This window comes from Mus caroli, unplaced genomic scaffold (assembly GCF_978045245.1).
Source record: "Mus caroli unplaced genomic scaffold, Mus_caroli_1 scaffold_6, whole genome shotgun sequence".
Taxonomy (NCBI): domain Eukaryota; kingdom Metazoa; phylum Chordata; class Mammalia; order Rodentia; family Muridae; genus Mus; species Mus caroli.
The window spans coordinates 105,226,040-105,253,844 of NW_028227261.1; the positions used below are offsets into that span (position 1 = coordinate 105,226,040).

The following is a 27,805-nucleotide window of genomic DNA, read 5'->3' on the forward strand; positions in this document are numbered from 1 at the left end:
CCTATTTATGTCTGGTTGAGGAGGGAAATACTCAGATATTTTCCTCAGCTCTGACTGAATAGTCTGCATTTCAAAAAACTCTTCCATTATCTACAGTGTTGTCAGAGCCTTGGTTTGAGAGTCTCTGAGAAGTCCTGTGCATCTGTGCTGACCTACAGGGCCTCCTTCTCTAGAGTACACTGCATTTCAGAGGGTTGCTGTAGAACTGCCGTAAGTGATTATTACCTCTACCTTTTCTTTGCAGCTTGCTCCTTTAATGAATTGCTCTGACACCTGGTAGCACTCTTATCTATTATCTCTTAGCTCAGTGAACTTTTGATAAGTACATGAAGTTATCATTATCTACCTGCAGAAAATCTTACATTACTTGAAAAACAGTGATATAACAATCCTGTATTTACCAGATTATTCTCTATTTGTCATATTTCATAGATAAACCTCATAATAGTTACTTTTATTTTGAACAGGCTATAGTCTTTTAACTATTTCTAAGCTCACATATGTATCTATGTAAGTGATTATATTTTGAAAAGAGCCTTTATATTTACCCAGGTAATAAATGTGTTCTTGCTCTTTATCATTTCTTGAATTATTATTTACTGAAAATGTATTTTCCCCATTCCCCCACGGGATTTACTTTTCTTTCTTTCTTTCTTTCTTTCTTTCTTCTTTCTTTCTTTCTTTCTTTCTTTCTTTCTTTCTTTCTTTCTTTCTTTCTTTCTTTCATTCTTTCTTTCATTTTTTTTATTGGTTTTTAGAGACAGGGTTTCTCTGTGTAGCCCTGGTTGTCCTGGAACTCACTCTGGAGGCCAGGCCTGCCTCTGGGATTAAAGGCGTGCGCCACCATGCCCGGCTGGGATTTACTTTCTTTAGCCTTCACGTTTGATATGTATATTTCATAGGTAAGGAATTGTGAGCATTTTGTTTTATATACTTGTTTTTCTCTTTCTTTTGAGCACTGTGATTGAGGGGTTATTGTCTCCTGCTTTGTTTATTGTCTTTTTGGTAGGGCCAACTGTCATTTTATGTTTGTTCTTTTCCTCTGCAATATCTACTTTTCTCTGGCTACATTAAAATTTGCTCACTGTGTTAAGAGTTTGATTATAATAAGAGCTGGGATTTCTGCTGGGTTTGTCTCCATATTTGTTATACTTCTAGGGAATGTAGCATGGTGATTTTCAGTGAATTGAGGGGAAATTCAGCCCTAGTAATTTTTTTAAGATTTATTTATTATTATAAATAAGTACACTGTAGCTGTCTTCAGACACACCAGAAGAGGGCATCAGATCACTTTACTGATGGTTGTGAGCCACCATGTGGTTGCTGTGATTCAAACTCAGGACCTTTAGAAGAGCAGTCAGTGCTTTCAACTGCTGAGCCATCTCTCTAGCCCCTCAGCCCCTAGTTTTTATAAGTATTTCCCCTTTGCTTATCTCTAATATGTCTTTCTAAGGTGTCAATTATTAGAGAATGTATTCCGTATATTAAGCCATAAATGTTTAAATATTTCCCTGTGTCTCTAGTTCTCTAAACTTTTATCTTGATTTTTCCTCTTCATAGTTTAGTTTGACCTGTTCTTATGTCTATTTGGTACCTTCTATTTGCCGTCTGGTGATTCCAACGTCTGGGCTACTTCTCTTTCTATTATATTGATTCCTTTTTCTTGGATTCTATAATTTTAAATAATGTTTATGCAACTCAATGAAAAATAAATCCTGAGTGTGTTGTATATAGACAATATCTGAAAGGGGGAGGGCAATGATATTGTTTAGTGGGTAGAAGCACTTGCTGCCTAGCCTAACAAGCTAAGTTCCATGTCTGGGGGCTACATGATTGAAGGAGAGAGTCAACTCCCATCAACTGTCACAGAAACTCTCTCTCTCTCTCTCTCTCTCTCTGTCTCTCTCTCTCTTTCTCATTCACTCACTCACTCACACACATGTATACACAAATGCACATAGACTCACATATACACACATATATACACATACACTCACAGATATACCCACACACATAAACACACACATACAATTAATAAACAATAAAAAGAGCTTTGGACATGTTTTGTTGAGACTTGGGGCTAATCAGTGTGACCTGAGCCAAGTGTGAGTTGGGTCTGGGCTTTGACAGACTTATTAAGTTCAGTGCATCACTGACATCACTAATTTTATTAGTGGGGAGAGTAAACCACCTTTCTCATCAATAGTCGGGATTCTCAGCACTCCTGAGCCCCCTGTAGGATCTTTGGATGTAACAGCCATTTGCTAGCCTTTTAAACTGAGGATTTCTGATGAGAGTTCTGGATCAAGGGTCACTAGGAAATTTGCTTGGCTCAGTGATAATACTCCTGGTTCGCTCAGCATAGGGACTTCTTTCTGCTCTTCCATCTTCATCCTCTGGAGGATGCTCTAAGTGAAGGCTTGAAATCCTCTGTGGCTTCATCTCAGATTGTGATCTGTGTCTTGGTCTTCTGGTGATGTTCTGTAGACATGAACAGGTGGGGACAAGTTCTTAGTTTCTCAGAGTTCCATCAACCCAGCCAGCACCTGTCTAAAGTACACCTCTTTTTCTGTTTTGTTTCTCATCTGTCTATGTGTCTTCCTTTCTGCTCCTTTAACACAAGTGAATATCAAAGAAGGGACATTGTCCTGCTTCCTAGGAGTAGGTCTTTTTCACCCCCTGGAACTTGATCCATTTAGATCTCTGGAATACTCAGCAAAGTAAGTTAAAATGAAACTAACACAACAGATAAATCGATACAAATCTGATGCTGCAGTTTTGGTTGTTAGGAGCAATGGTCACTCTTGTGTTAACATTTAAATGAAGACGATCAATAAATATTTCAGTAAGATTTCTGTTATGTTTTGAAGGTCTTACCTGCTTCTAATTGTGTTTTATAACTGTATAAATTCTAAGTCAAAGCAATGGGTATTTCATTTTTGTAAGGTGAAACATACAGGTGCCTGTGCAGGATAGTAGTTAGCGGTGCCACTCATTTTGAAAAAGGAAATATTCAATCAATCATCCTGTTTTCAGCTTCACATCTCAATCCTGCTTTTGTCACAGTTGTATTTGATGCCAGATTGAGATCTCCTTAATGTCCTGACATCATCTATGCTGAGTTGAAGTGCTGTTTAAATATCTCACATTTGTTAATGTGCTCTCTGGCTTCTAGAAATCTGTTGAAATTGCTGAGATGTCTTGCATTACCAAATGATCACAGAATATTTCCAACAAATCAATCGGGAGTTAAGACTGATTCCTAAGTGGACTGACGCCAGTCCTTCCATCATTCATTAACCATATTACAACTGGATTTCATTTCTGTTTCTTTCTGTTTTGAGGTTTTGGTGAAAATATTCCTGAAGAATTGTTCAAGATTCCCTCTGCAAAAATGGCCAAGCTGACAGCTGTTCCTCTCAGTGCTCTTGTTGATGAGCCCGTGCACATCTGGGTCACAGGCCTGGCCCCCTTTCAGGTGGTGTGCCTTCAGGCATCACTGAAAGATGAGAAGGGAAACCTGTTTAGTTCTCAGGCCTTCTACAGGGCCAGTGAAGTGGGTGAGGTAGATCTGGAGCGTGACTCCTCACTTGGAGGAGACTATATGGGGGTCCACCCCATGGGCCTTTTCTGGTCCTTGAAACCTGAAAAGCTATTGGGTAGATTGGTAAAAAAAGATGTGATGAATAGCCCCTACCAAATCCACATAAAAGTTTGCCATCCATACTTTCCATTACAAGACATAGCTGTCAGTCCTCCATTGGATAGCCTGACTCTGGAAAGGTGGTATGTGGCACCTGGTGTCAAGAGGATCGAGGTAAAGGAAAGCCGCATCCGGGGAGCCCTGTTTCTGCCTCCAGGTGAGTAGAATCCCTCTGATTAGTGCCATCTCTGTTTCCTCTGTGTGGGATGCCTTGTACCTCTAGAAATTCAGCTTGGACATGGGTAATACAGAGTTCTCACTATCCTGCTGAGAAGCTGGGTTAATTTTGTCTCAGAATAAGAAGTAGGTGATATTCTACTCTAATTCAGGCTTCACCCTGACATTCTGAACCTTGTCTGAGGCTAGGACTGGTTAGAGCTTGTGGGGTCCCTATATTGTGAGGTTTCTGAAGATTTGGATGTCGGTTAAGTGGCTGGCTAAATGAAGACTCCAGTAAAGCTATTGTCAGAAGATATATCATGTTGACATTCATTTTAAGCTTGTTTATATCATTTAAATATGTTTATACTCAAAATATAGAACACTCTATTGTGCTTCAGGTCCAGGAGTTAGCACTGTTTTTTTGTTTTGGTTTGGTTTATTTTGGTTTTTGATGTTTTTTTGTGTTTTTTTTTTTTTGTTTTTTGTTTTTTTCCTCTTGTTTTCTGTTGTTGTTGCTTAGTATGACATCCCTGTTAAAAACATATATGTTAGTGCAGGCCTTCTGACTCTGTCTGATATGCTGACACCAGGTGTGTTATTTGCTATCTCCTGGGACATTGGATATGTAGATTCTCTGGCATCAAATGATCTTCTTGGGCCCATAGGAGGGATGAGATATATTTGGTCACAAAAGTTAAATTAGATATCAAAACATTTCAGGTCCTTACTGTTCCCGTCTTTTCCACCCATCAGAAGATGCAAACTCATCTTTATTAGTGTACTTACATAGTAGTTTCCAATGTGAGATTCCATTGTTGTGGGTCTCCCTTTCCTTTGGGACTCTCTGCTTATCAACTTTACTTAGGGTGATTGAAGGCTTATAAAGTTTTCTGGAACGGAGGGCAGGGAAAACCAAGATGGAAAAAAGTCATTGGTTGGGGTCTAAGTGCACATGAAATGCCTCATTAGCATGGGGAAATGATTCAGGAATCTCAGACTCTGGCTGAACAGGTTTTATCAGAAGAAAGGGAATTGATCATATAAACTAATTAGGGTTACCTGACTTCTCCGGATAAGGTCAGAGAAGGAGAAAACCTTCTAATAAGGGAGTGTACAATTTTACTCCAAGCTCAGAGGGTATACAATCATTGTGGACTTTGACCCTAACTAGCAGTGTTTTTACACATATTATGCCATCCCATTTCTTTTCTCAAGCTAAAGGACACATAGCCTGTTAAAAACTCCTCAGTGTCTTTTCATGTGAAGCCCATCTTTAAATGGACATAGTTCATTTTCCTTCCCTAGAATCAAGTTTTCAAGACAGAAACATATATTATAATTGTATTGGGTGGGCTCTAGTTTAATTTAGAAATATCTGCCTGCACAGAGTGAGTATGGACTGATGCTTGGACAGTCCTCCCTTTCACTGGGCTCTTAGCAGCAGGAAAAGAGAGAGAGAGGAGAGAGAGAGAGAGAGAGAGAGAGAGAGACAGAGAGAGAGAACTCTTCATATCTGTTCACATGGAGATTTTATCAGTTGGTTTCTGAGTGGTTACCACAGTGTAACAGAGGAAGATGTTTGGCCTTCCCCCCACAACCCCTGGTTCCTGCCATTAGCCTTGAGGCATAGGCACATAAGGCAAGTGCTCCAAGACTTAGCTTCTGAGCTGTATCTCTTACAAGATATTTTAGACAGTGTAATCATTAAGATATCTTTGAGCCATGAACTTCAATTATATAGAGAGAACCTTTGTCTAACTAGGCCCTGTGAGGGTGTAGTCTCAGGGACATGAAGATCTCCAGCTAGGCCCCCTTCTTAAAGGTTCCATGTGCCCTAGCTGCCCTTTAAAGGTAGCCTTTGAAAGTTGGCCTTTGAAGGTATCAATCTATAGCACTTCTCATAGAAAAGCACATGTAAACAGACATAGCATATTTAGTGTCAAATGTTGTGACCTTCTAGATTTCCTAAATCTCATTTGTGTACCTTTTATTGATTAAGGAGTCCTGGCACAATTTGTACGATATTTCTTACTCAAAGACTGTGGAAATTAATCCTAACCTGAGTCTCAAAGAGTAAATATGTCACTAAATGTGGCTTCTAATAAAATCCATAGAAGTTATGTTACACTATGTATTGACCAGTCTTCACTTAACTTTAGACATGGGCTAACTATTTAATGCTCCATTTGAGAATTTGTGCATTAATCACAAGATTCAGTTCTTCTTGGCTTCCTATTCTCATTCGTGTTACCTGTAACTTTTTGATACCCTGCCTATGCTCTGGGAATGGGCCATGCTACCAGCCCCCTCCCAGCATCCCTTGAATCCAAGGATAAAAGACACACACACACACACACACACACACACACAGTTGATCAGTTGATCATTTTTAACTTGACTTCTTGGCATAAAATCTGGGTACTAATGGAAAGCATGCTCTTATCATTACTCTTAGCTCCACGCCTCCCACCTGCCCTAACTTTAGTTTGTCAATAATCTTGTTTCTGCTAAACATCTCTGACCAACCATGTATAGGAGCCCACCTCTCCTCCTGAGACCTCACATGGTTCCTGGTTCTTCTCTCTCCAAAGCATGGTGACCTCCCTTCCCTTCCCTTGCATCTGTGTACTTTCTTCTCCAGGGACATGAAAGTCCCATCTGTACCTTCCACCCAGCAATTAGCCCATGGCTTTCTTTACTGAGAGATCAAGAACCAATTGGGAACAGGGCCTTAGCATCAGAACCACCCCTATAGTTGTCTTCCTGCTTCTTTTTTTTTTTTTTTTTTGATTTATTTATTTATATGTAAGTACACTGTAGCTGTCTTCAGACACTCCAGAAGAGGGAGTCAGATCTCATTACGGATGGTTGTGAGCCACCATGTGGTTGCTGGGATTTGAACTCCAGACTTCGGAAGAGCAGTCGGGTGCTCTTACCCATTGAGTCATCTCACCAGCCCCCTGCTTCTTTTTGTATGTGTTTTGTTTTGTGTTGCTCTTTTCCAGGAGAAGGTCCTTTTCCAGGGGTCATTGACTTGTTTGGAGGTGCTGGTGGATTGATGGAGTTCCGGGCCAGTCTCCTGGCCAGTCGTGGCTTTGCCAGCTTAGCTCTGGCTTACTGGAACTATGATGACCTGCCTTCTCGACTGGAGAAGTTTGATCTAGAATATTTTGAAGAAGGTGTAGAGTTTCTCCTGAGACATCCTAAGGTAATTTTAGGCTCATTAGTATGTGTATTAGTCAGGGTTCTCTAGAGTCACAGAACTTATGGGTAGTCTCTATATAGTAAATGAATTTATTGATGACTTACTGTCTGAAACCCAAGTCCCAACAATGGTTCAGTAGTAGCTGTGAATGGAAGTTCAAGGATTTAGCCGTAACTCAGTCTCACACAGCAAGCAGGTGAAGGAGCAAGAGCAAGACTCCGTTCTTCCAATGTCTTCATATTGTCTCCAGCACAAGGTGTAGCCCAGATTAAAGGTGTGTTCCAGAAGATTTAATCTTCTGGAATCCATAGCCACTATGCCTGAAGATCTCCATACCAAGGTCCAGATCAGAAACTTCTATCTCCAAGCCTCCAGATAAGGGTCATTGGTGAGCCTTCCAATTCTGGATTGTAGTCCATTCCAAATATAGTCAAGTTGACAACCAGGAGTAGCCACTATTATCCACCCCTTGTCAACTTGACACAAATAATATCTCATGTTCACATGAAACAATAACAAGGTTGTGAATACGCCTAACATGATATAACTATCCTTCGTACAATCGCAAACACATTTGTAAACTTACAATGGGGCAATGTCCCTTGGGAACATCCTTTTAGTGTCTCAACTTAAATACAAATTGATGTTAAAGAAATTGGAAGAAAGACAAATATATTCATTAGCAAAATAAGACAGGGGCATTCATATTACTTTACAATCCTTGTTTCTGCAACTGGTTACATGGCCTTAATTGGTATTTATAACTACCTTCCTCTATTACCCATTCTGTATTTCCTTCACCTTCAGCCAGCACCTCAGCAGGTCTTGGTTCTTTTCCTGGAGGAGTGACCCATACCTTTATTCCTGATGGGTCTGCGTCCTTTGTCATCCTGCTTGGATTAGGCTGTTGTAGTTTCCCATTGACTTTAATCACAGGACATGGTAGTACTAAGTGATGCCCTAAGGGATCTCCTACATTCCAGACATAATCTTGCTTACCTCCATTGTGAAGAGGTAATCCAATTTCCCCATGGTAATCTGGATCTATCACCCCTCCTAACACTGTTATTCCTTTTTTAGCCTGTTGGTTTAAGGGCATCAGAAGCCCAAAATGACCAGGGGGAAGTCTGAGCTTCCAGTTCAATGGAATGTTTGTTGTAGCTCCTGGTAGGAGCACTCCCTCCTCTGGAGCCAAAACTTCTAGGCTTGCAGAGCCTAGAGTTATGGGTACAGGAAGCAAAAATTTTCCTAGAGGGTCACTAGGAGTGATAGCAAGTGGAACTATTCCCTTTTCCACCCCTTGATTCCTGGACCCATGGATCCTGGCTATGGGGGAAACTGTACCATATATTGAATGCTGATTCAAAGCATATACTGCCTTCTGAAGAACTCTGCCCCAGCCTTCCATGCTATTACCACCTAATTGGCGCTGTAACTGCATCTTCAAAAGGCCATTCCATCTTTCTATCAGACCAGCTGCTTCAGGATGATGGGGAACATGGTAAGACCAGTGTATTAGTTAGGGTTTTACTGCTGTGAACAGACACTATGACCAAGGCAAGTCTTATAAAAAAAACAATATTTAATTGGGGCTGGCTTACAGGTTCAGAGGTTCAGTCCATTATCATCAAGGTGGGAGCATGGCAGTATCCAGGCAGGCATGGCGCAGGAGGAGCTGAGAGTTCTATGTCTTCATCCAAAGGCTGCTAGTGGAAGACTGACTTCCAGGCTACTAGGGTGAGGATCTTATACCCACACCCACAGTGACACACCATTTCAACTAGGTCACACCTATTCCAACAAGGCCACACCTTCAGATGGTGCCACTCCCTGGTCCAAGGATATACAAACCATCACAACCAGTGAATTCCATGATGGTGGGCCCATTGTCATACTTCTCTGGCTATGAAATGAGTTCCTTGGTCAGAAGCAATACTGTGTGGAATACCATGATGATAGATAAGGCATTCTGTCAGTCTGTGGATGGTGGTTTTAGCAGAGGCATTACGTGCAGGAAAGGCAAATCCATAACCAGTATATGTACCTACTCCAGTAAGAACAAAACACTGTCCTTTCCACGAAGAAGTGCTCCAATGTAGTCAACCTGCCACCAGGTTGCTGACTGGTCACCTCGAGGAATGGTGCCATATCTGGGGCTCAGTATTGGTTTCTGCTGTTGGCAGATCTGGCATTCAGCAGCAGTTGTAGCCAGGTCAGCCTTGGTGAGTGGAAGTCCATGTTGCTGAGCCCAAGCATAACCTCCATCTCGACCACCATGGCCACTTTGTTCATGTGCCCATTGAGCAATGACAGGGATAGCTGGGGAGAGAGGCTGACTGTCCACAGAACGGGTCATCTTATCCACTTGATTATTGAACTCCTCCTCGGCTGAAGTCACCTTTTGGTGAGCATTTACATGGGACACAAATATCTTCACATCCTTTGCCCATTTGGAGAGATCTATCCACATACTTCTTCCCCAGATGTCTTTCTCACCAATTTTCCAATTTTGACCTTTCCAAGTCCCTGACCATCCAGCCAATCCATTGGCTACAGCCCATGAGTCAGTGAATAATCATACATCTGGCCGTTTCTTCTTGCAAACAAATTGTAATACCGTGTATACTGCCTGAAGTTCTGCCCACTATGAAGATTTCCCTTCACCTGTGTCTTTCAGGGTTGTCCCAAAAAGGGGTTGTAATACTGCAGCTGTCCACTTCTGGGTGGTGCCTGCATAACGTGCAGAGCCATCAGTAAACCAGGCCCTAGTCTTCTCCTCTTCGGTCAGTCGATGATAGGGAACACCCCATGAGGCTATAGGCACATGCTTGGCAGCAGATGGCATTGTAACAGGAGTAGAAACCATAGGCATTTGAGCAACTTCTTCATGTAACTAGCTTGTGCCTTCAGGACCTGCTCTGGTCCAATCACATATATATATATATCACTTCCATTTGATAATAGACTGCTGCTGTGCAAGTCTCACTTTATGACTTGCAGGGTCTGATAGTACCCAGCTCATGATGGGTAGTTCAGGTCTCATAGTAACTTGGTGTCCTATTGTCAAACGTTCAGTTTCCACTAAGGCCCAATAGCAGGCCAACAACTGTTTTTCAAAGGGAGAATAGTTGTCTGCAGATGATGGTAGAGCTTTGCTCCAAAATCCCAAAGGTCTTTTCTGTGATTCACCTACAGGGGCCTGCCAGAGGCTCCAAACAGCATCTCTATCAGCCACAGACACCTCAAGTACCATCGGGTCTGCTAGGTCATATAGTCCAAGTGGTAGAGCAGCCTGCACAGCAGCCTGGACCTGTTGAAGGGCCTTCTCCTGTTCCAGGCCCCACACAAAGCTAGCAGCTTTCTGAGTAACTTGGTAAATAGGCCTAAGTAACACACCCAAGTGAGGGATGTACTGTCTCCAGAATCCAAATAGACCCACTAAACATTGTGCTTCTTTCTTGGTTGTAGGAGGGGCCAGGAAGATATTCCTTCACCTTAGAAGGAATATCTCTACATGCCCCACACCACTGGACTCCTAAGAATTTCACTGAGGTAGATGGTCCTTGAATTTTGGTTGTATTTATTTCCCATCCTCTGATACGCATATGTGTTACCAATGAGTCCAAAGTGGTTGCTACTTCCTGCTCACTTGGTCCAATCAGCATAATGTCATCAATATAGTGCACCAATGTGATATTTTGTGGAAGAGCCAAATGATCAAGATCCCTTCTAACTAAATTATGGCACAGGGCAGGAGAGTTAATATATCTTTGAGGCAAAACTGTGAAGGTATACTGTTGGCCTTGCCAACTGAAAGCAAATTGCTTCTGGTGGTCCTTATGGACAGGTACTGAGAAGAAGGCATTTGCCAGATCAATAGCCGAATACTAGGTGCAAGGAGATGTGTTAATTTGCTCAAGTAACAAAACTACATCTGGTACAGCAGCTGCAATTGGAGTTACTACCTGATTTAGTTTTCGATAATCAACTGTCATTCTCCATGATCCATCTGTTTTCTGCACTGGCCAGATAGGAGAGTTAAAGGGAGATGTGTTGGGAACCACCACCCCTGCATCTTTCAAGTCCTTGATAGTGGCAGTAATTTCTGCAATGCCTCCAGGAATACGATACTGTTTTTGATTCACTATTTTCTTTGGCAGAGGCAACTCTAAAGGCTTCCATTTAGCCTTTCCAACCATAATAGCCCTCACTCTACAGTTCAGGGAACCAATATGAGAATTCTGCCAATTTCTGAGTATATCTATCCCAATTATACAATCTGGAACTGGGGAAATGACCACAGGATGTGTTTGGGCCTACTGTGAGTCGGACATCAGTCAAAACTCCATTAATCACCTGCCCTCCATAAGCCCCTACTTTAACTGGAGGGCTGAAATGTTTCTTGGGATCTCCTGGGATCAGTGTCAACTCAGAACCAGTATCCAGCAGACCCCGAAAAGTCTTATTATTTCCTTTTCCCTGGTGTACAGTTACCCTTGTAAAAGGCTGTAGGTCCCTCTGAGGAAGAACTGGAGAAAGAGTAACAGCAAAACCTTTAGGTGTCTTATCAAGATCCTTCCTCAGTGGAACCAGGCCACCCCTTCATTCAAGGGGTTCCAGATCTGCAAACTGGCTCAAATCTGGAAATTGATTCACTGGCCAAGATTGGCATTTACCATGATCTAATGTAGCCTTTCTTTCATTTGTTTGAGAATGTTTCTGCTTATACAGATCAAACAAATATGCAGTAGGCTTCCTATGTATTTTGTTCCTGGAAACACCATGATTGATTAGCCAATACCAAAGGTCCAAACGAGTCATGCCACTATAAATTTCACCTCTCCTGTGTTGACCATTACTGGGTATGTTATTATAAACATTGTTTCGTCTACGCTGTCCATTATAATAACTAGGATCACCCTGTCTCTGGCGATTCAATGCTGTCACCTGGCCCTTGTTACCTCGGAATCCAATTAAATCCATTGAATTTAATTCATCTAATTGAGCAGCAGTATCTCCAATGCTAAGGTCTGGCACAAGGAAAAGGGAAAGAACAAGACCCTTCAAATGTGCTGGTGCCCCTCTCACCAGTTTGCGTCTTATAGAGCTGGTAAAGGACATATCTTCTGGATCTTCCCATTGTGGAAGATTAGGTTTTACACAATATATCCACTCTAGCATTGCAATTTCCCTAAGTCTTAAAATCCCTTCAACAACACTAAGCCACGGAATATTAGGCATCTCCAAGTCATTTCCAGTAGGCCATCTTTTGATAAACACTTCAGCCAACCATTCAAACAAACTTTTGAAACCTTTTTTTTAAACTATGCGAGCTTCTGTATTAAACCTAGAATCTCCACTCAGAGGGCCCATGTCAATAAACTCAGCCTGCTCTAGTTTTATGTTCCTTCCACCCTTATCCCACACCCTTAAAATCCATTCCCACACATATTTGCCAGGTTTTTGCTTGGATGAATTAGCAAACTCATTAAGTTCTTTAGTAGTGTAGTAAATTTCCTCATGGTCTACACTTTCTACCTCCCCTCTAGGAGCCTGTTTTGCTTTGAGTCTGGTTACAGGTCTAGAAGAAACTATTGGTGGGCCTTGAGAAACATCAGTATTGTCTTGTCTGGCATTTTCTTCAGTGAAAGTCAATGCTGGTTTATCAGACTCTGGAGAATTAATTTCCTCATGTTGGGAAGGCATTATTTCAAGGGTTGGGGCTGAGGGTACTATTTCCTCAGGTGGGGCAAACCCTTGAGAATCTGAAGATTCAAAATTCTCAGCTTCAACATGGTCTTCCCACACATCCCTGTCCCAAGTTATAGGATCCCAATCTTTGCCAATTAGTGCCCTTACTTTAACTGTCGACACACTCTGAGGCTGAGACTTGAATTTTCGCTGTAGTTCAGCCAACCTTACAATGAGGGTTTCAGTTTGATTTTCTGCAACTTGAGCTCTATGGCTGCAGGAGAGAAGATTCTCTTCAAGGACACACTTAGCAACTTTTAGATCGTTCACTTGTGTCTGGAGCCTTTCGATTTTATCACACAACTCTTTCCTTTCATTCATCATTTTTTTCCCCAGATACTAAGAGCAGCCAGCCAGTAAAACCATTTTCCGATTTTTTTTCCCCATCTTGTAGAAAGCTTTGTACTCTGAATCACTTAATTCATCAAGAAAATCAAGGGCATTAGCTTCTTTAAGTTTGAAATATAGTTTCAACCATGGGTCTTCAAAATTCTCTGAGCTCCCAGGAGGGAGAGAATCTGGAGAGGTTTCAGTAGTTGAAAGTGCTGGTGGATCAACAAGCCAATTCCAGTATTTTAAAAGATTCATCCTTGTACTTCTCTTCCTCTAGAACCACTCCAGGTACCAACTTCTGTATTAGTCAGGGTTCTCTAGAGTCACAGAACTTATGGATAGTCTCTATATAGTAAAGGAATTTATTGATGACTTACAGTCTGCAGCCCAATTCCCAACAATGGTTCAGTAGTAGCTGTGAATGGAAGTCCAAGGATTTAGTTAGTCAGTCTCACACAGCAAGCAGGCGAAGGACAAGAGCAAGACTCCCTTCTTCCAATGTCCTTATATTGTCTCCAGCAGAAGGTGTAGCCCAGATTAAAGGTGTGTTCCACCACACCTTTAATCTGGGATGACCTTGAACTCGGAGATTTAGTCTTCTGGAATCCATAGCCACTATGCCTGAAGATCTCCATACCAAGTTCCAGATCAGAAACTTCTATCTCCAAGCCTCCAGATTCTGGATTGTAGTCCATTCCAAATATAGTCAAGTTGACAACCAGGAATAGCCACTACAGTATGATTTTTTTTCTTCCACTTTTATATTAACTTCAATTCTTTGCAACATTCATTAACTTTGAAGTGTGAATCCACCAAGGCTGTACTTTTGCTACAAAGAACAGTAGTCTTTTGTTCTTTCTGGTTTAGATGTTCCATTTGTAACTATTTGTAACTAGTGACTGGGGACTCTCCACAACACACACACACACGTGTGTGTGTGTGTGTGTGTGTGTGTGTGTGTGTAATACATGCATACACATATAATAGACTTGTTTGTGTACAGGTTCTGTATGGGGTGACGTCTTATCTCTCATGTGTGGATGTGTGTGTGTGTGTGTGTGTGTAATACATGCATACACATATAATAGACTTGTTTGTGTACAGGTTCTGTATGGGGTGACGTCTTATCTCTCATGTGTGGATGTGTGTGTGTGTGTGTAATACATGCATACACATATAATAGACTTGTTTGTGTACAGGTTCTGTATGGGGTGACGTCTTATCTCTCATGTGTGGATGTGTGTGTGTGTGTAACACATGCATGCACATATAATAGAGTTGTTTGTGTACAGGTTCTGTATGGGGTAACGTCTTATCTCTCATGTGTGGATGTGTGTGTGTGTGTGTGTGTGTGTGTAATACATGCATACACATATAATAGAGTTGTTTGTGTACAGGTTCTGTATGGGGTAACGTCTTATCTCTCATGTGTGGATGTGTGTGTGTGTGTGTGTGTGTGTGCACATGCTTGTAGAGATAGAGATCAACTTTGGGTGTTGTTCTTTAGGAGCCATTCACCTTGTATTTGAAACAGGGTCTCTCATTGGGGCCTGTGAATTACCTATCAGAATAAACTGGGTGGACAGTGAGCTCCAAGAGTGTTCATGTTTCCATCTCCACAAGGCTGAGATTACAAGCAAGTTAGCATGCTTGACTTTCTTTAAGAAAAAAAAAAAAAGGTTATGGAAATACAATGTATGTCCTCATACTTGCATGGCAAAAACTTACCTGACTGAGCTCTCTCCACAGTCCCAGCAGTTGCATGCATTTACATCTATAAACAAAGAACTTGTGAACCTGTTTCCTAGAACCACTGTAAACAAACAACTTGTGAACATGTTTTCCAGAACTAGAGTCTAAGCCATCTATCTCCATAGGTCTGTCTAGACCACGAGAAAAAAAAACAAAAAACAAAAAACAATCTGAACTAAAACACAACAAAAAACAACTTATGTTAGCATTTAGTCCACCATCAGCCACTTTTCTGGGAAGTTCCTAATCAAGAAGAATACATTGATATTTCTGTAATTCTCTGCCTCTAACCTTTAGTGCGCAAAGCAGCTTTGTTTCAGGCATTAACTCAATATATCATTGTCTTAAGATGGAAAGAATGGTCAAGAATGCAGATTTTTTTGTTGTTGTTGTTGCTGGGTTGTTTTTGTTTTTGTTTTTTGTTTTTGTTTTTGTTTTTTCTTTTGGTTTTTTGAGACAGGGTTTCTCTGTGTAGCCCTGGCTGTCCTGGAACTCACTCTGTAGATCAGGCTGGCCTCGAACTCAGAAATCCGCCTGACTCTGCCTCCTGAGTGCTGGGATTAAAGGCGTGCACCACCACGCCCAGCCCAAGAATGCAGATTTTGATTGCTTGATTTTGTGTAATTTTGCAGAAAAAGAGAAGAAATCAATAAGTAGAAGAGATTGGCCTCATAGTAGACACTAAAAAGATACCTAAGAAAAGACATTAGTCTCCAAGTCATCAAAAAGCATCCCTTGAAAATGGATGTATTGCTTTACTACAACAAATCAGTCATTAGCCTTAAAATTATGGATAATCATGGGTGACTAGCACACCTTCCTCACTTAACATATTACTCTTTATTATCTCCCATTTTTAACGTGTGAAGAATCAATTTACAGCTATTTCTTCTGAGAATCTTTGATCCAGATGATTTGTTTATATGCATTGTTATAGTACATGTGATACTCTTATTATCTAGGTGTCTCACCATGGCCCTCATCTCCAGGCTTCTCATCTGATGACCTGATATTGTTGCTTCGCTGGGCATGTTTGATGATTGACAATAATAAAAAAAAAGTGTGTTGAAATACTCCTCTTTGAAATTTCCTTATGAGATAGAAACTGTCTATTCAAGTTCCATGCACTGTCCTAACTTCCCTCTCATCTCACCTCTCTCTGTAGGAAACCCATTCCTCTGTAATGAAGTTTACCCACCACCTGTTCCCTGACTCATGTTATTCACAGTAACACATACACTCTCTGTTTATTTTCCTGACTACATTGAATTTTTCTAGTTTTGTTCATATGCTCTGTGGTGACTGAACCTAGGGCCTACCCTATGATAGTGAAGAGCTTCACCACAGTTCTGTATTTCTAGTTTTGGCATGATATTTCTTGAAGGCATTTTAACCACAGAGCCAACAATAATGCTGAATCCAACGTATTTACAGTAAAGCCTGGTTAGATAAATATCCTGTACTCCACAAATCTAGCTACTTTATATATAAGCACCTGAGTGGCTTCTGTAAGTGTTTTTTGTAGTTGTTGTTTGTTTGTTTTATTAACTTGCTATTTTTTTTAAATCTGAGATTGTGGATTTCCTAATGAAAGAATAAAATCTCATTTTCATTTTTTTTCAGGTCCTGGGCCCAGGTGTTGGCATCCTTTCTGTATGCCTTGGAGCAGAGATTGGACTTTCTATGGCTATTAACCTAAAACAAATAAGAGCCACTGTACTTATCAATGGGCCTAATTTTGTTTCTCACAAACCACATGTGTATCATGGTCAGGTCTACCCACCTGTACCCTGTAATGAAGAGTTCGTAATCACCAATGCCTTTGGACTTGTAGAGTTCTATCGAACCTTTAAGGAAACTGCAGATAAGGATAGCAAATATTGTTTTCCCATTGAAAAAGCTCATGGACATTTCCTTTTTGTGGTGGGAGAAGATGATAAGAATCTCAACAGCAAAGTGCATGCTAATCAAGCCATAGCACAGCTGATGAAAAGTGGGAAGAAGAATTGGACTTTGCTGTCTTACCCTGGGGCAGGTCACCTGATTGAGCCTCCCTATGCCCCACTGTGCCAAGCCTCAAGGATACCCCCTTTGATTCCAATCGTTAGCTGGGGAGGAGAGGTTATCCCCCATGCGGCTGCACAGGAGCACTCTTGGAAGGAGATACAGAAATTTCTCAAGCAGCATCTCCTTCCAGATTTGAGCAGTCAGCTCTGAGTGGACTTGATTATATTCCTGGAAAGTGGAACTGGGCATCTCCTGGCCAGCACCACTACTCACTTCCATAGAAGAATGTTTTTGAACTCTTATCTGGCAAGGGAGGAGAGCACCACAAGAAAATACAGGAGGATGGAGAGTGATAACGTCTTGAATTTGGAAGGGGAACCATGTTTTCCATGGAGTGTAATGTCATGCAGTGAGAGCCCTATGTCTGCATAAATAAAATCGTAGGCCTTTCCTAAAATGTTCAACATCATAGCAACTTTCTGTTATGATAATTATCAGGGAAATTATCAGTGATAACCCACAGAATACTTTTGTTTATAAAAGAAACATGAAAAGAATTATATATTATCACTTATTAATTTCTTGAAACTCACATTAAATATACTTAGATCATTCTTGCTGTTATTGAATATCTAGAGAGAAATGTTTTAGGGCATTGTGAATGGATGTATGTATGCAGGAGCATTGAACCAATTTACAAACAACAGTTTGCAAAATGTTACTACAATCACTTTTGCCTCTAAGCATCTGCAGCATGGGGAGCACCCTGAAATGTGCCAGGGTGCAGCTAAGAGAAGCACACATGGTGGAGAGAACTGTGGCCCTCCACATTAGCGGTGAGCAGCCTTGCTTGTTTCATTTCTGTAAAGTACTATCCTGTGACTAATCCCTTTATGCAGCTCCTGTCCATGTGACTCACTCTGTTCTGATATCAGGGATGTATGAAGATGACATCTGCAGTCCCATTAAACTTTAATCAGGTCCACTGAAATTAGTGTTTAGTAATTTTGTTTTGGGGCTGAAGTGATGGCTCAGCTGTTAAAGTCCAGGCTCTTAAACCAAAAATATAAGAGTAATTTTGTTTTGAAAACAGTAATTTTCTTTAAAAAATTTTCAGCATTTACATATATAAACCATTGTTAATACATGGGCATTACACAAAAGCAGCTGCAGCTCACAGAGCATCATTGCTAGAGCATTCAAAATGGCCATCAGTCTTCTCCAATGGACAAATCATGGCAGAAATACTATATTGCAATGGGAAGAAGTTGAGGGTAACTGGTGGTTAGCAGGGTTAAGACATACATGTAAGCATACATTTCAGATCATTTTTGAAGCATGATGGGAAACTAGTAAAGAATTACATTTAATAGCAACATGAAGGCACTTCTCCTATGTCTGCCTAGACTCTTACTTTTGTCTGATTTGTGATAATTTTTCTGCTTAAATTTTTAAAAATAACTTATGTTTCAGGTGGAATAAATTGCCCTCTCCTTATTGGTTGAAGTGGGAACTTGTCATACATATGTGATCAATCAAAATACATCAATTTGATTATAATAACCATGTAATTGCAATAACAGATATTCCTAGCACTAGTTTTGTGGTATAGAAAGGAGAATTCATGTTGGCATATATTCTGGTGTATATACCCCTAAATTATATTCTATGGAATTTCTTTCAAATAAAAAAATTAATTTTATCTTTTCAGAATCACTAGAATGTAATATAATAGATCCTTAAATACCAAGATGTTCTTCTGTATAAAGTTGCTAGCTATTTTAGAACAGTAACCAGTTCTCTTAATTCTCTGCCAGGCCTCCTCAAAGTTTCCAGTCTAGCCCCTTCAAATATATCTGCCAACCATTCCTCCCTCAATTTTCCAACAGTCAGTTTAAGCAGTGCTTTCTCCCAGTTTTCCAAATACTAGCATTGGGAAGTCAATATAAATGGTCTTACATAAACGTTATGTTTCTTTTTTTTAGTGGCTATCATTTATTATTATTATTTTTTAATTAGGTATTTCCTCATTTACATTTCCAATGATATCCCAAAAGTCCCCTATCCCACCCCCCCACTCCCCTACCCACCCACTCCCCCTTTTTGGCCCTGGCGTTCGCCTGTACTGGGGCATATAAAGTTTGCATGTCCAATGGGCCTCTCTTTCCAGTGATGGCCTACTAGGCCATCTTTTGATACATATGCAGCTAGAGACAAGAGCTCCGGGGTACTGGTTAGTTCATATTGTTGTTCCACCTATAGTGTTGCAGTTCCCTTTAGTTCCTTGGGTGCTTTCTCTAGCTCCTCCATTGGGGGCTCTGTGATCCATTCAATAGCTGACTGTGAGCATCCACTTCTGTGTTTGCTAGGCTCCTGCATAGTCTCACAAGAGACAGCTATATCTGAGTAAACTTTATGTTTCAAGTGGCAAAAGAGACTACCTCTCTTGCTGGTTTTTGTTTTACCATGGAAATTTTATGATTTCTATAGTAAACACACTTTAGGAAATAGAAGCTATATCAAAAATGAGAAGGAAAAGATCACCTCGGTATACAGATAATAATGTAACATTCCAATATATTTCCAAAAGAAAAAATGTATTTTTATTTTCATTCTACAGATATGTGTTCATGTGAGTGGGTGTACTTGCACATATGTACAGAGAATCATGTTTCATCCAGCTTTTACACAGGTGTTGGTGAAACTCCGGCTCTCACACTTTGAGTGGAGAGCACTTTATTGATTGAGCTGTCTCCCCAGTGCTGTTTTCTGCATCTTAAGACTACTGTGGCATCACATTGCCAAATTCACATGAGGTCCTCTTAGCTTTAAATCAGGAGAGTCCAACCTTTTGATTACCTACAAACACATTGTCCTCTGTTCATGGCTCTCCTGGGATAAGTGCAGCTTCTGGTCTACAGGTGGAACACATGGTATGTGGCAACACAGATCTGATGGTGGGACGATCATATCAGTGTTCATTTCACCGCAGACAGAAAATATGATGTCAGTATTGTACATTTATTGAAACAGCTCAGCTCATTAAAGTGTGTTCCCACCTGTGTGTATAGTTGTGCAGATGTGTGTATCTCTGATGCCAAAAGAGGATCAGCTTGTTCTATGGGTGCTGGGATCCAAACTGAAGTCTTCCTGGTTGTACAGCCAACACTCAAACACTGAGTCATCTCTCCAGCCGATAGTTTGTTTTATTAGTTTGGTTTTGTAGTATCAAACCTAGAAAGGAATGTTTTCCAAGTTCAGAGTCCTGAAGTAGCTGTATTGACTTTTTTTTTCCTGTTAAATTAGTGGCCAGATAAAACCATATAGTGACAGTGGAGTTTTAAACAAACAAGAGGTCAGGGAGATGGTTCAGCAGGTAAAGGCACTTGTCACTGTTGGAATTTGTCAAAAGACCCTTACTCATTAGAAACACAGACACTGCCACCAGTGCTGAATTATGCAGGAGGATATTTTTTATTATTACTTATTTTTCTCAATTACATTTCCAATGCTATCCCAAAAGTTCCCCATACCCTTCTCCCCACTTCCCTACCCACCCATTCCCATTTTTTGGCCCTGGTGTTCCTCTGTACTGGGGCATATGAAGTTTGCGTGTCCAATGGGCCTCTCTTTCCAGTGTTGGCCATCTAGGCCATCTTTTGATACGTATGCAGCTAGAGTCAAGAGCTCTGGGGTACTGGTTATTTCATAATGTTGTTGCACCTACAGGGTTGCAGATCTCTTTAGCTCCTTGGATACTTTCTCTAGCTCCTCCATTGGGGGCCCTGTGATCAATCCAATAGCTGACTGTGAGCATCCACTTATGTGTTTGCTAGGCCCCGGCCTAGTCTCACAAGAGACAGTTATATCAGGGTCCTTTCAGCAAATGCTTGCTAGTGTATGCAATGGTGTCATCGTTTGGAGGCTAATTATGGGATGGGTTCCTGGATATGGCAGTCTCTAGATGGTCCATCCTTTTGTCTCAGCTCCAAACTTTGTCTCTGTAACTCCTTCCATGGGTGATTGTTTCCAATTCTAAGAAGGGGCAAAGTGTCCACACTTTGGTCTTCGTTCTTCTTCAGTTTCATGTGTTTTGCAAATTGTATCTTATATCTTGCTATACTAAGTTTCTGGGCTAATATCCATTTATCAGTGAGTATATATCATTTGAGTTCTTTTGTGATTGTGTTACCTCACTCAGGATGATGCCCTCCAGGTCCAACCATTTGCCTAGGAATTTCATAAGTTCATTCCATCTCACACCAGTCAGAATGGCTAAGATCAAAAATTCAGGTGACAGCAGATGCTGGCGAGGATGTGGAGAAAGAGGAACACTCCTCCATTGTTGGTGGGATTGCAAGCTTGTACAACCACTCTGGAAATCAGTCTGGCGGATCCTCAGAAAATTGGACATAGTACTACCGGAGGATCCCGCAATACCTCTCCTGGGCATATATCCAGAAGATGTCCCAACCGGTAAGAAGGACACATGCTCCACTATGTTTATAGCAGCCTTATTTATAATAGCCAGAAGCTGGAAAGAACCCAGATGTCCCTCAACAGAGGAATGGATACAAAAAATGTGGTACATTTACACAATGGAGTACTACTCAGCTATTAAAAAGAATGAATTCATGAAATTCCTATGCAGGAGGATTTTTATTGATCCAACATGCTGGGCACTCCCCTCTCAACACGCAGTCCAGAGGAGAGACCCAGAACAAAGAAAGAACACACTTTTTATACCTTTGTAAGGGGCAGATTTGAACAACAGGGTTCTCATTGGTGTAGCAAGTAACCCTTTCAGGCATTGGTTGGTTTGTATAGTGACTAAGTAACCCTTTGGCCTAGTGGCTCACTTTTCTTTCCCCCATGGTGGGTTATTAAGATTTGGTCAGCAAAGAGGCAGTACATTCTGAACTTATGGATCAGTTATTAACGTCACAGCTATTAATGTCAGATGAATTTCGCAACAAGGTCAGGGTGGTTTGTGGGTTTTGTCAGAATTCAATGTGGGGCAGAAGGCAGGAGAATTGTTAATTTTGTTATGGTTATTTCTCTGAGAACAGCTAATATTGTTTTGGCAGCTTGTAGGCTCAGTCATTTTGACCACTAAAACTATGTTTTTACATTTGTTTAGTCAGCCATCTTCCTTATCTGCCTCTGCACTTGGCCTGCTAGTACAGTTTGGAGTCATTTTTGAAGGGGGAAGGTACTGGGTGGTCTTGAATTTATTTTGGATATTGTATCACCAAGCCTGAGAACTTTAGGTCACTGTCCTCTGACCTTTATATGGAGTATATGTTGCATGTGCGTGTGCCAGTGTGCATGTACACTTACACACTATGTATGTATATACAAATATATTGTAATACATATTGTATTTTAAAAAATGTATTTAAAAACTAGAAACTTCCTAAAGCAAAGTAGAAAGGGAGGAAGAAAACAAGGGTGCTAGGCCCCTACCTTGTAAATTAATATGTTGCCAGAGCGGGGATGTTGGACAGGGAGCAAGGGTTGTACCGCTTACTCTGTAACCCAGTGTAAATTGCATTATCAAGGGCATTTGAGGCTTTGGTCTTAGGGCAAACATTCCTCCCTCAATTTTCCAACAGTCAGTTTAAGCAGTCCTGTCTCCCAGTTTCCCAATACTAGCAGCTCCAAATTATAACAACTGTTCTAGCCTATCTGCTCAACTCAACTCCTGGTTCAACTGTCTCCTGCTAACAACTTCTGCACCAACTGCCTTCTCTTCTCACTTTGCTATCCTAATTCCATTTTCAGGCCCAGTTGCCTTTTTAATAATCTATTCTGTGCCCAGAAACCACAAAGGCAACCAACACTGAAGGTCTTAGAATCAAGCATTTCTGACAGCTAAGAATTCTTAAAGTGTCAGTTGATTAGCTATTGGGATCCTTCAAAAGGTCAGGTACACAGGATAAGTCAAACCACAGTTCCAAATAGTGTTGATTGTACATTTTAATCTTTTCTCTTTGTTCAGATTTGTAATTGTTTTCGTCAGTTTGGGGTATGGGTCAGGGTAACATAATAACTCAAAGAAACAAACAAACAAGCCAGCAATAGATATTTATTTGGCTCAGTTTCAGATCATATTTTTTCTTTCAGTTTGTTTATGTAGAGGATTACATTGACAGATTTTTGTATGTTGAAGCATCCTTGAATCTCTGGAATGAAGCCTACTTTTGGCAGATGATCTTCTTTCATGTGCTCTTTTGGATTTGGGGTATTTTATTGAGTATTTTTATATCAATGTTCATGAGAGAATGGATCTGTAATTCTTTCTTTGTTGACTCTGTGTGGTTTAGGTATCGGGGTGACTGAGGCCTCATAAATTTAATTTGATAATGTTCCTTCTCTTTCTATTTTGTGGAATAATTTGAGGAGTGTTGGTATTAACTTGTCTTTGAAAGTCTGGTAGAATTCTTCATTAAAATCACCTGGCCCTGGGCTTTTATTTTATTTTTTTAATGACAGCTTCTATTTCCTTATTGGTTATGGTTATAGTTCTCTTTAAATTGTTTATCTAATCTTGATTTAACTTTGGTAAGTGTTCCCTACTGAGAAAACTGTACATTTCTTTTAGATTTTCCAATTTTATGGATTAATTTTTTTTGAAATATGACCTAATGATCCTCTGGATTTCCTTAGTGTCTGTAGTTATGTCTCCCTTTTCATCTAATTTTGTTAATTTGGATATTCTTTCTCTTTTTGTTATTTTGGATAATTTTTGTCTATCTTGTTAACTTTCTCAAATACCCAACTCTTTATTTAATTTATTCTTTGTGTCTCTTCTTTTTATTTGTATTTTTTCTATTTTATTAATTTTTGCTGGAGTTTGATTATTTCCTGCCATCTGCTCCTCTTGGATGCATTTGCTTCTTTTTGTTATGAGCTTTCAGGTATGCTATTAAGTTGCTAGTATGAGATCTCTCCAATTTCTTTATGAGAGCACTTAGTGCTATGAATTTCCCTCTTAGTACCACTTTCATTGTGTCCTGTAAGTTTGACTATGTTTTGCCTTCATTTTTATTGAATTTTATAAAATCTTCAATTTCTTTCTTTATTGCTGCCTTGATACAGTAATCATTCAGTAAAGAGTTGTCAGTTACCATGAACTGGTAGGCTTTCTGTTGTTTCTGTTGTTGTTATTGTTGTTGTTGAACTCCAGTTTTAATCCATGGTGGTCTAACAGGATACAGAGGGTTATTTCAATTTCTTGAATTTGTTGAGACTTGCTGTGTGACAGAGTATGTGACCAGTTTTGGAGATTGTTTTACATACAGGGTTTCTCTGTATAGCTCTGGCTGTCCTGAAACTCACTTTGTTGACCAGGCTGGCCTCAAACTCAGAAATCTGCTTGCCTCTGCCTCCCGAGTGCTGAGATTAAAGGCGTGCACCTCCACACCCTGCTTGGAGATTGTTGAGATGCTGAGAAGAATGTGTATTCTTTTGTGTTTGTGTGAAATGTTCTGTAGATATCTGTTGGGTCCATTTGGTTCATTAATATTAGCTCCAGTATTTTCCTGTTTAGTTTTGTCTCAATGACCTGTCCATTGGTGAGAGTAGATACTGAAGTATTGCACTATCAGTGTGGTAGAGTTAATGTTAGTTAAGCATTAATAATGTTTCCTTTACAAACATGGGTGATCTTGTGTTTGGGGAATAGATGATAAGAATTAAAACAATCATCTTATTTGATTTTTTCCTTTGATGAGTACTAATTGTTCTTTATCTTTTAAAAACTTTGGTTTGAAGTCTATTTTGTTAAATATTAAGATGGCTATACCTGCTTGTTTCTTAGATAACATTTGCTTAGAAAATCTTTTTCCAACCCTTTACTCTGGGGTAATATTTATCTGTGATGTTAAGGTTTGTTTCTTGTATGCAACATAAGGAAGGATCCTATTTTCACGTCCATTCTGTTAGTCTGTGTCTTTTTATTGAGGAATTGAGTCCCTTGATATTGAGTGATACCAATGATAGTTAATTCTGGTTATTTTGTTGGTGGTGATGCTGGTGGTAGTGTGCGTGCTTCTGTGTGTGTATGTGTGTGTGTGTGTGTCTGTGTTTCCCTTCTTTAGGTTTTGCTGTTGTGCGATTATTTATTGCCTGTGTTTTTTGTTGTTGTTGTTTGTTTGTTTGTTTGTTTGTTTGTTGAGGATATAATTAACCTCTTTGGGCTGGAGTTTTCCTTCTAGTATCTTCTGTAGGGCTGAATTTGTGGATAGATATTGTTTACATTTGACTTTATTATGGAATATCTTGTATTCTTCTGTGTGTCAGCCGAGTTGCAATACTCAGGGCTTGCTGTAATAGAATGGCTGAACTATGGTGCTCCCATATTTCCCTGGCTGTTGTTGATTGTGTTCTTACACTGGTATCTCGGCATCTGGGCATCTATGTGTTTTGTAGGTTTAGGTGGTGATTTCTGAGTTTGTCGTTGTGGAATGGGTGTTTTGTTCCTTGGTTTCTGTTTCTTCTCTGGTCATCGAGCTAGAGTGGACTATAGTTAAGTAGAGGGTCTTTATCCAAGTTGATGACTGGAGTTCTGGGGACTGGTATGTCCTGTGACCTATCAGGGGGTCTTCTGGGGTTCTGGATGCCTGTATGGCCTCTGGTGGAGCAGGTACCTTCCACCAGAGGCATGATCCAGATACACTGAGGAAGAGGGGAGGGACTGTTGATGGCAGGCTGGGCCAGCTCTGTTGTAGTGTTGGTGGTCTGTGAGGGCATGGAGTGGGTGTTTACCTAGGGATCTGGGATTGAGAGTGGCCTCTGATGGAAAAGAGGAGTTCTGTTGGAGGTGTGGTCTGAGACATGGTGAGGAAAGGAGGAGCTATTGCAGGTAGGCTGGGTGAGATCTGTGAGAATGTTGGTAATCCATAAGTGTGGAGAAGGGTGATTACCTGGGGTTCTGGGTAATGGAGTGGCCTCTGATGGAGAAGGGACACAGAAACTCTTACAAAAAAAAGCACACAATTCTGCATACTTACAGTTTCAGAGGTTTAGTTCATTATATTCATGGTGGCTCATAGGCATGTAGCTGGACAAATAGCTGAGAGTTCTACCTCAGGATCCATAGGCAGCAGGAAGAGAGTAGCCTACGGTGATCTTTTGAAACCGTAAAACTGATCCCCCAGTGATGTACTTCTTCTAACAATGCCATACCTTCTACTTCTTCCTGATGACTAAGTATTCAAAGGTATAAGCCTATGGGGTCATTTTTATTCAAACCACTGTGTTCTGCATTGTCTCCAAGACTTAAAGCCATATTATAGTGCTTAAAAGTCTAAAGTTTAAAGTCTCTTCTCAGATTCAAGGAAATTGCTTAACTGTAACCCCTGGTAAACTTAAAATAAAGAAGCAGAATCACATACTTGTAATGGCCCAGAACATACATCACCATTCCACAATGGACAAAAGAGAGCATAGTGAGGAAATACTTTATCAAAGCAAGACCAAAACTCAACTGGGGAAACTCCAAATTCTGCATCTCCATATCTGATGTCAAAGTGCTCTTGTTAGCATTGATCTCCAACTCTTCTTAGCTTTGTTGGTTGTAACACACTTCTTTAACTTGGAATGGTTCCACACCCAGTCTGCAGCTCTCCAAAAGAACTTCAGCAGTTGGTTTTTGTTTTGTTTTGTTTTTTGTTTTGTTTGTTTGTTGTTGTTGTTGTTTTTCGAGACAGGGTTTCTCTGTGTCCTGGCTGTCCTGGAACTCACTATGTATACCAGGCTGGCCTCAAACTCAGAAGTCCACCTGCCTCTGCCTCCCAAGTGCTGGGATTAAAGGCGTGTGCCACCACTGCCCGGCTTCAGTAGTTTTTCTGCTCCACCTTGGCAGCCTGTGGCACACATAATATCCCCTTGTTGGCAGGCTATAATCCATGCACTTGATAACTGGTCCCAGGCCCTGATTTCTCTGACTACTTGTAGTCTCTATTGAAGCTTAGACTTCACATCTACAGAGTCATACAATAAATACCCTCCTAGTGTGTAATCTCCTTCAGCCTAGATAGGCTGGTTCAGACCATATAGGCCACTGAGGCGGGGCTACCTGCTGTGCTGCTTCTCATCACTCTCCTTTGATGTGACACTGTCTGCCACCTGCCTGAGCCTGAACTGGTTCTCCAAGATTTCCCGGAGTTAGCTGCAAACTGTGAAGTTGGTGAGTTTCTGCTAAAAGGCTGTTCTGACAACTTCACATCTCTACATCAAGAAACTTGGCATGATTGGGGATGGGCTCCCCTCTTTATAAGTGCAGATTTTATTATTAAACATTTGAACCTTGAGCAGACTAGCTTGTCTTGGTTCCATTATTTCTCTACCTGCCTAGATTCCCTCTTCTTTTTCAGCTCCGGTTGCCTCCCAGGCTCGAACCCAGACATGAGAGCCGCAGGCCGGACCTGGGAATGGCAGAGGATGCTGGAAGAAACACTGCTGGTATGGAGCTCTACAGATAGAAAATTCGTACCAGAATGCAGAGAAGCAATGGGCAAAAGGTTGCTAAGGTGTGGTATGGTCTGAGCTGGAACAGTGGTAACCCGCGCTGGATCCACTCAGGTTCAGCAGTGATATCAGGAACTAGGAACGTAACAGGCAGTTGGCCACAGCTTCCAGAAGCTGCCTTTCAGGCAAGAGAAATAAAATGGTTTAATAAAAAGGGATTAAATAATCAGGCGGATTGGCCGCAGTCGGAAACTGCATCAGGCAGGAGGAAAATGCCCCAGAGGCATAGAGAAATGTTAGGGGACGCCCTGTCTTTTTCTCTCTAGCCCTAACAGCAGTAGTTTTCTGCTCTCTTTGTGTTGTCTAACGTCTAATGTCTGGTGCACCAGTCTGTTCACGTGTCAATTCATGTATGTTCG

General features: G+C 40.8%; 2 protein-coding genes across 3 annotated transcripts in view; both read left to right on the forward strand.

Annotated features, from left to right (window-relative positions):
• Window positions 1–17,904, forward strand: LOC147004320 (bile acid-CoA:amino acid N-acyltransferase). The gene is made up of 4 exons (XM_085839297.1): window positions 1–210; window positions 3,345–3,860; window positions 6,871–7,073; window positions 16,530–17,904. Exons 2-4 carry the CDS (start codon window positions 3,395–3,397, stop codon window positions 17,121–17,123), a joined length of 1,263 nt encoding a protein of 420 aa, XP_085695423.1. The 5' UTR covers window positions 1–210; window positions 3,345–3,394; the 3' UTR covers window positions 17,124–17,904.
• Window positions 17,905–18,729: 825 nt separating this feature from the next.
• LOC110293184 (acyl-coenzyme A amino acid N-acyltransferase 1) overlaps window positions 18,730–27,805 on the forward strand; it is a 45,108-nt gene continuing 36,032 nt past the window's right edge. Inside the window, exons 1-2 of one of the 2 annotated variants that reach the window (XM_085839295.1) lie at window positions 18,730–21,389; window positions 27,293–27,448. In XM_085839295.1, coding sequence (XP_085695421.1) covers window positions 21,217–21,389; window positions 27,293–27,448 — 329 coding nt within the window. In that variant the 5' untranslated portion in view covers window positions 18,730–21,216. Of the gene's footprint in view, window positions 27,449–27,805 lie in introns of both variants that reach the window. The other variant, XM_021160993.3, reaches the window with a different exon arrangement.

Coding starts and splice junctions, on each gene's coding strand:
- LOC147004320 (XM_085839297.1), top strand. CDS start 3,395: ATGGCCAAGCTGACAGCTGTTCCTCTCAGTGCTCTTGTTGATGAGCCC. Junction 3,861..6,870: donor AGCCCTGTTTCTGCCTCCAG/GTGAGTAGAATC, acceptor GCTCTTTTCCAG/GAGAAGGTCCTTTTCCAGGG. Junction 7,074..16,529: donor TTCTCCTGAGACATCCTAAG/GTAATTTTAGGC, acceptor ATTTTTTTTCAG/GTCCTGGGCCCAGGTGTTGG.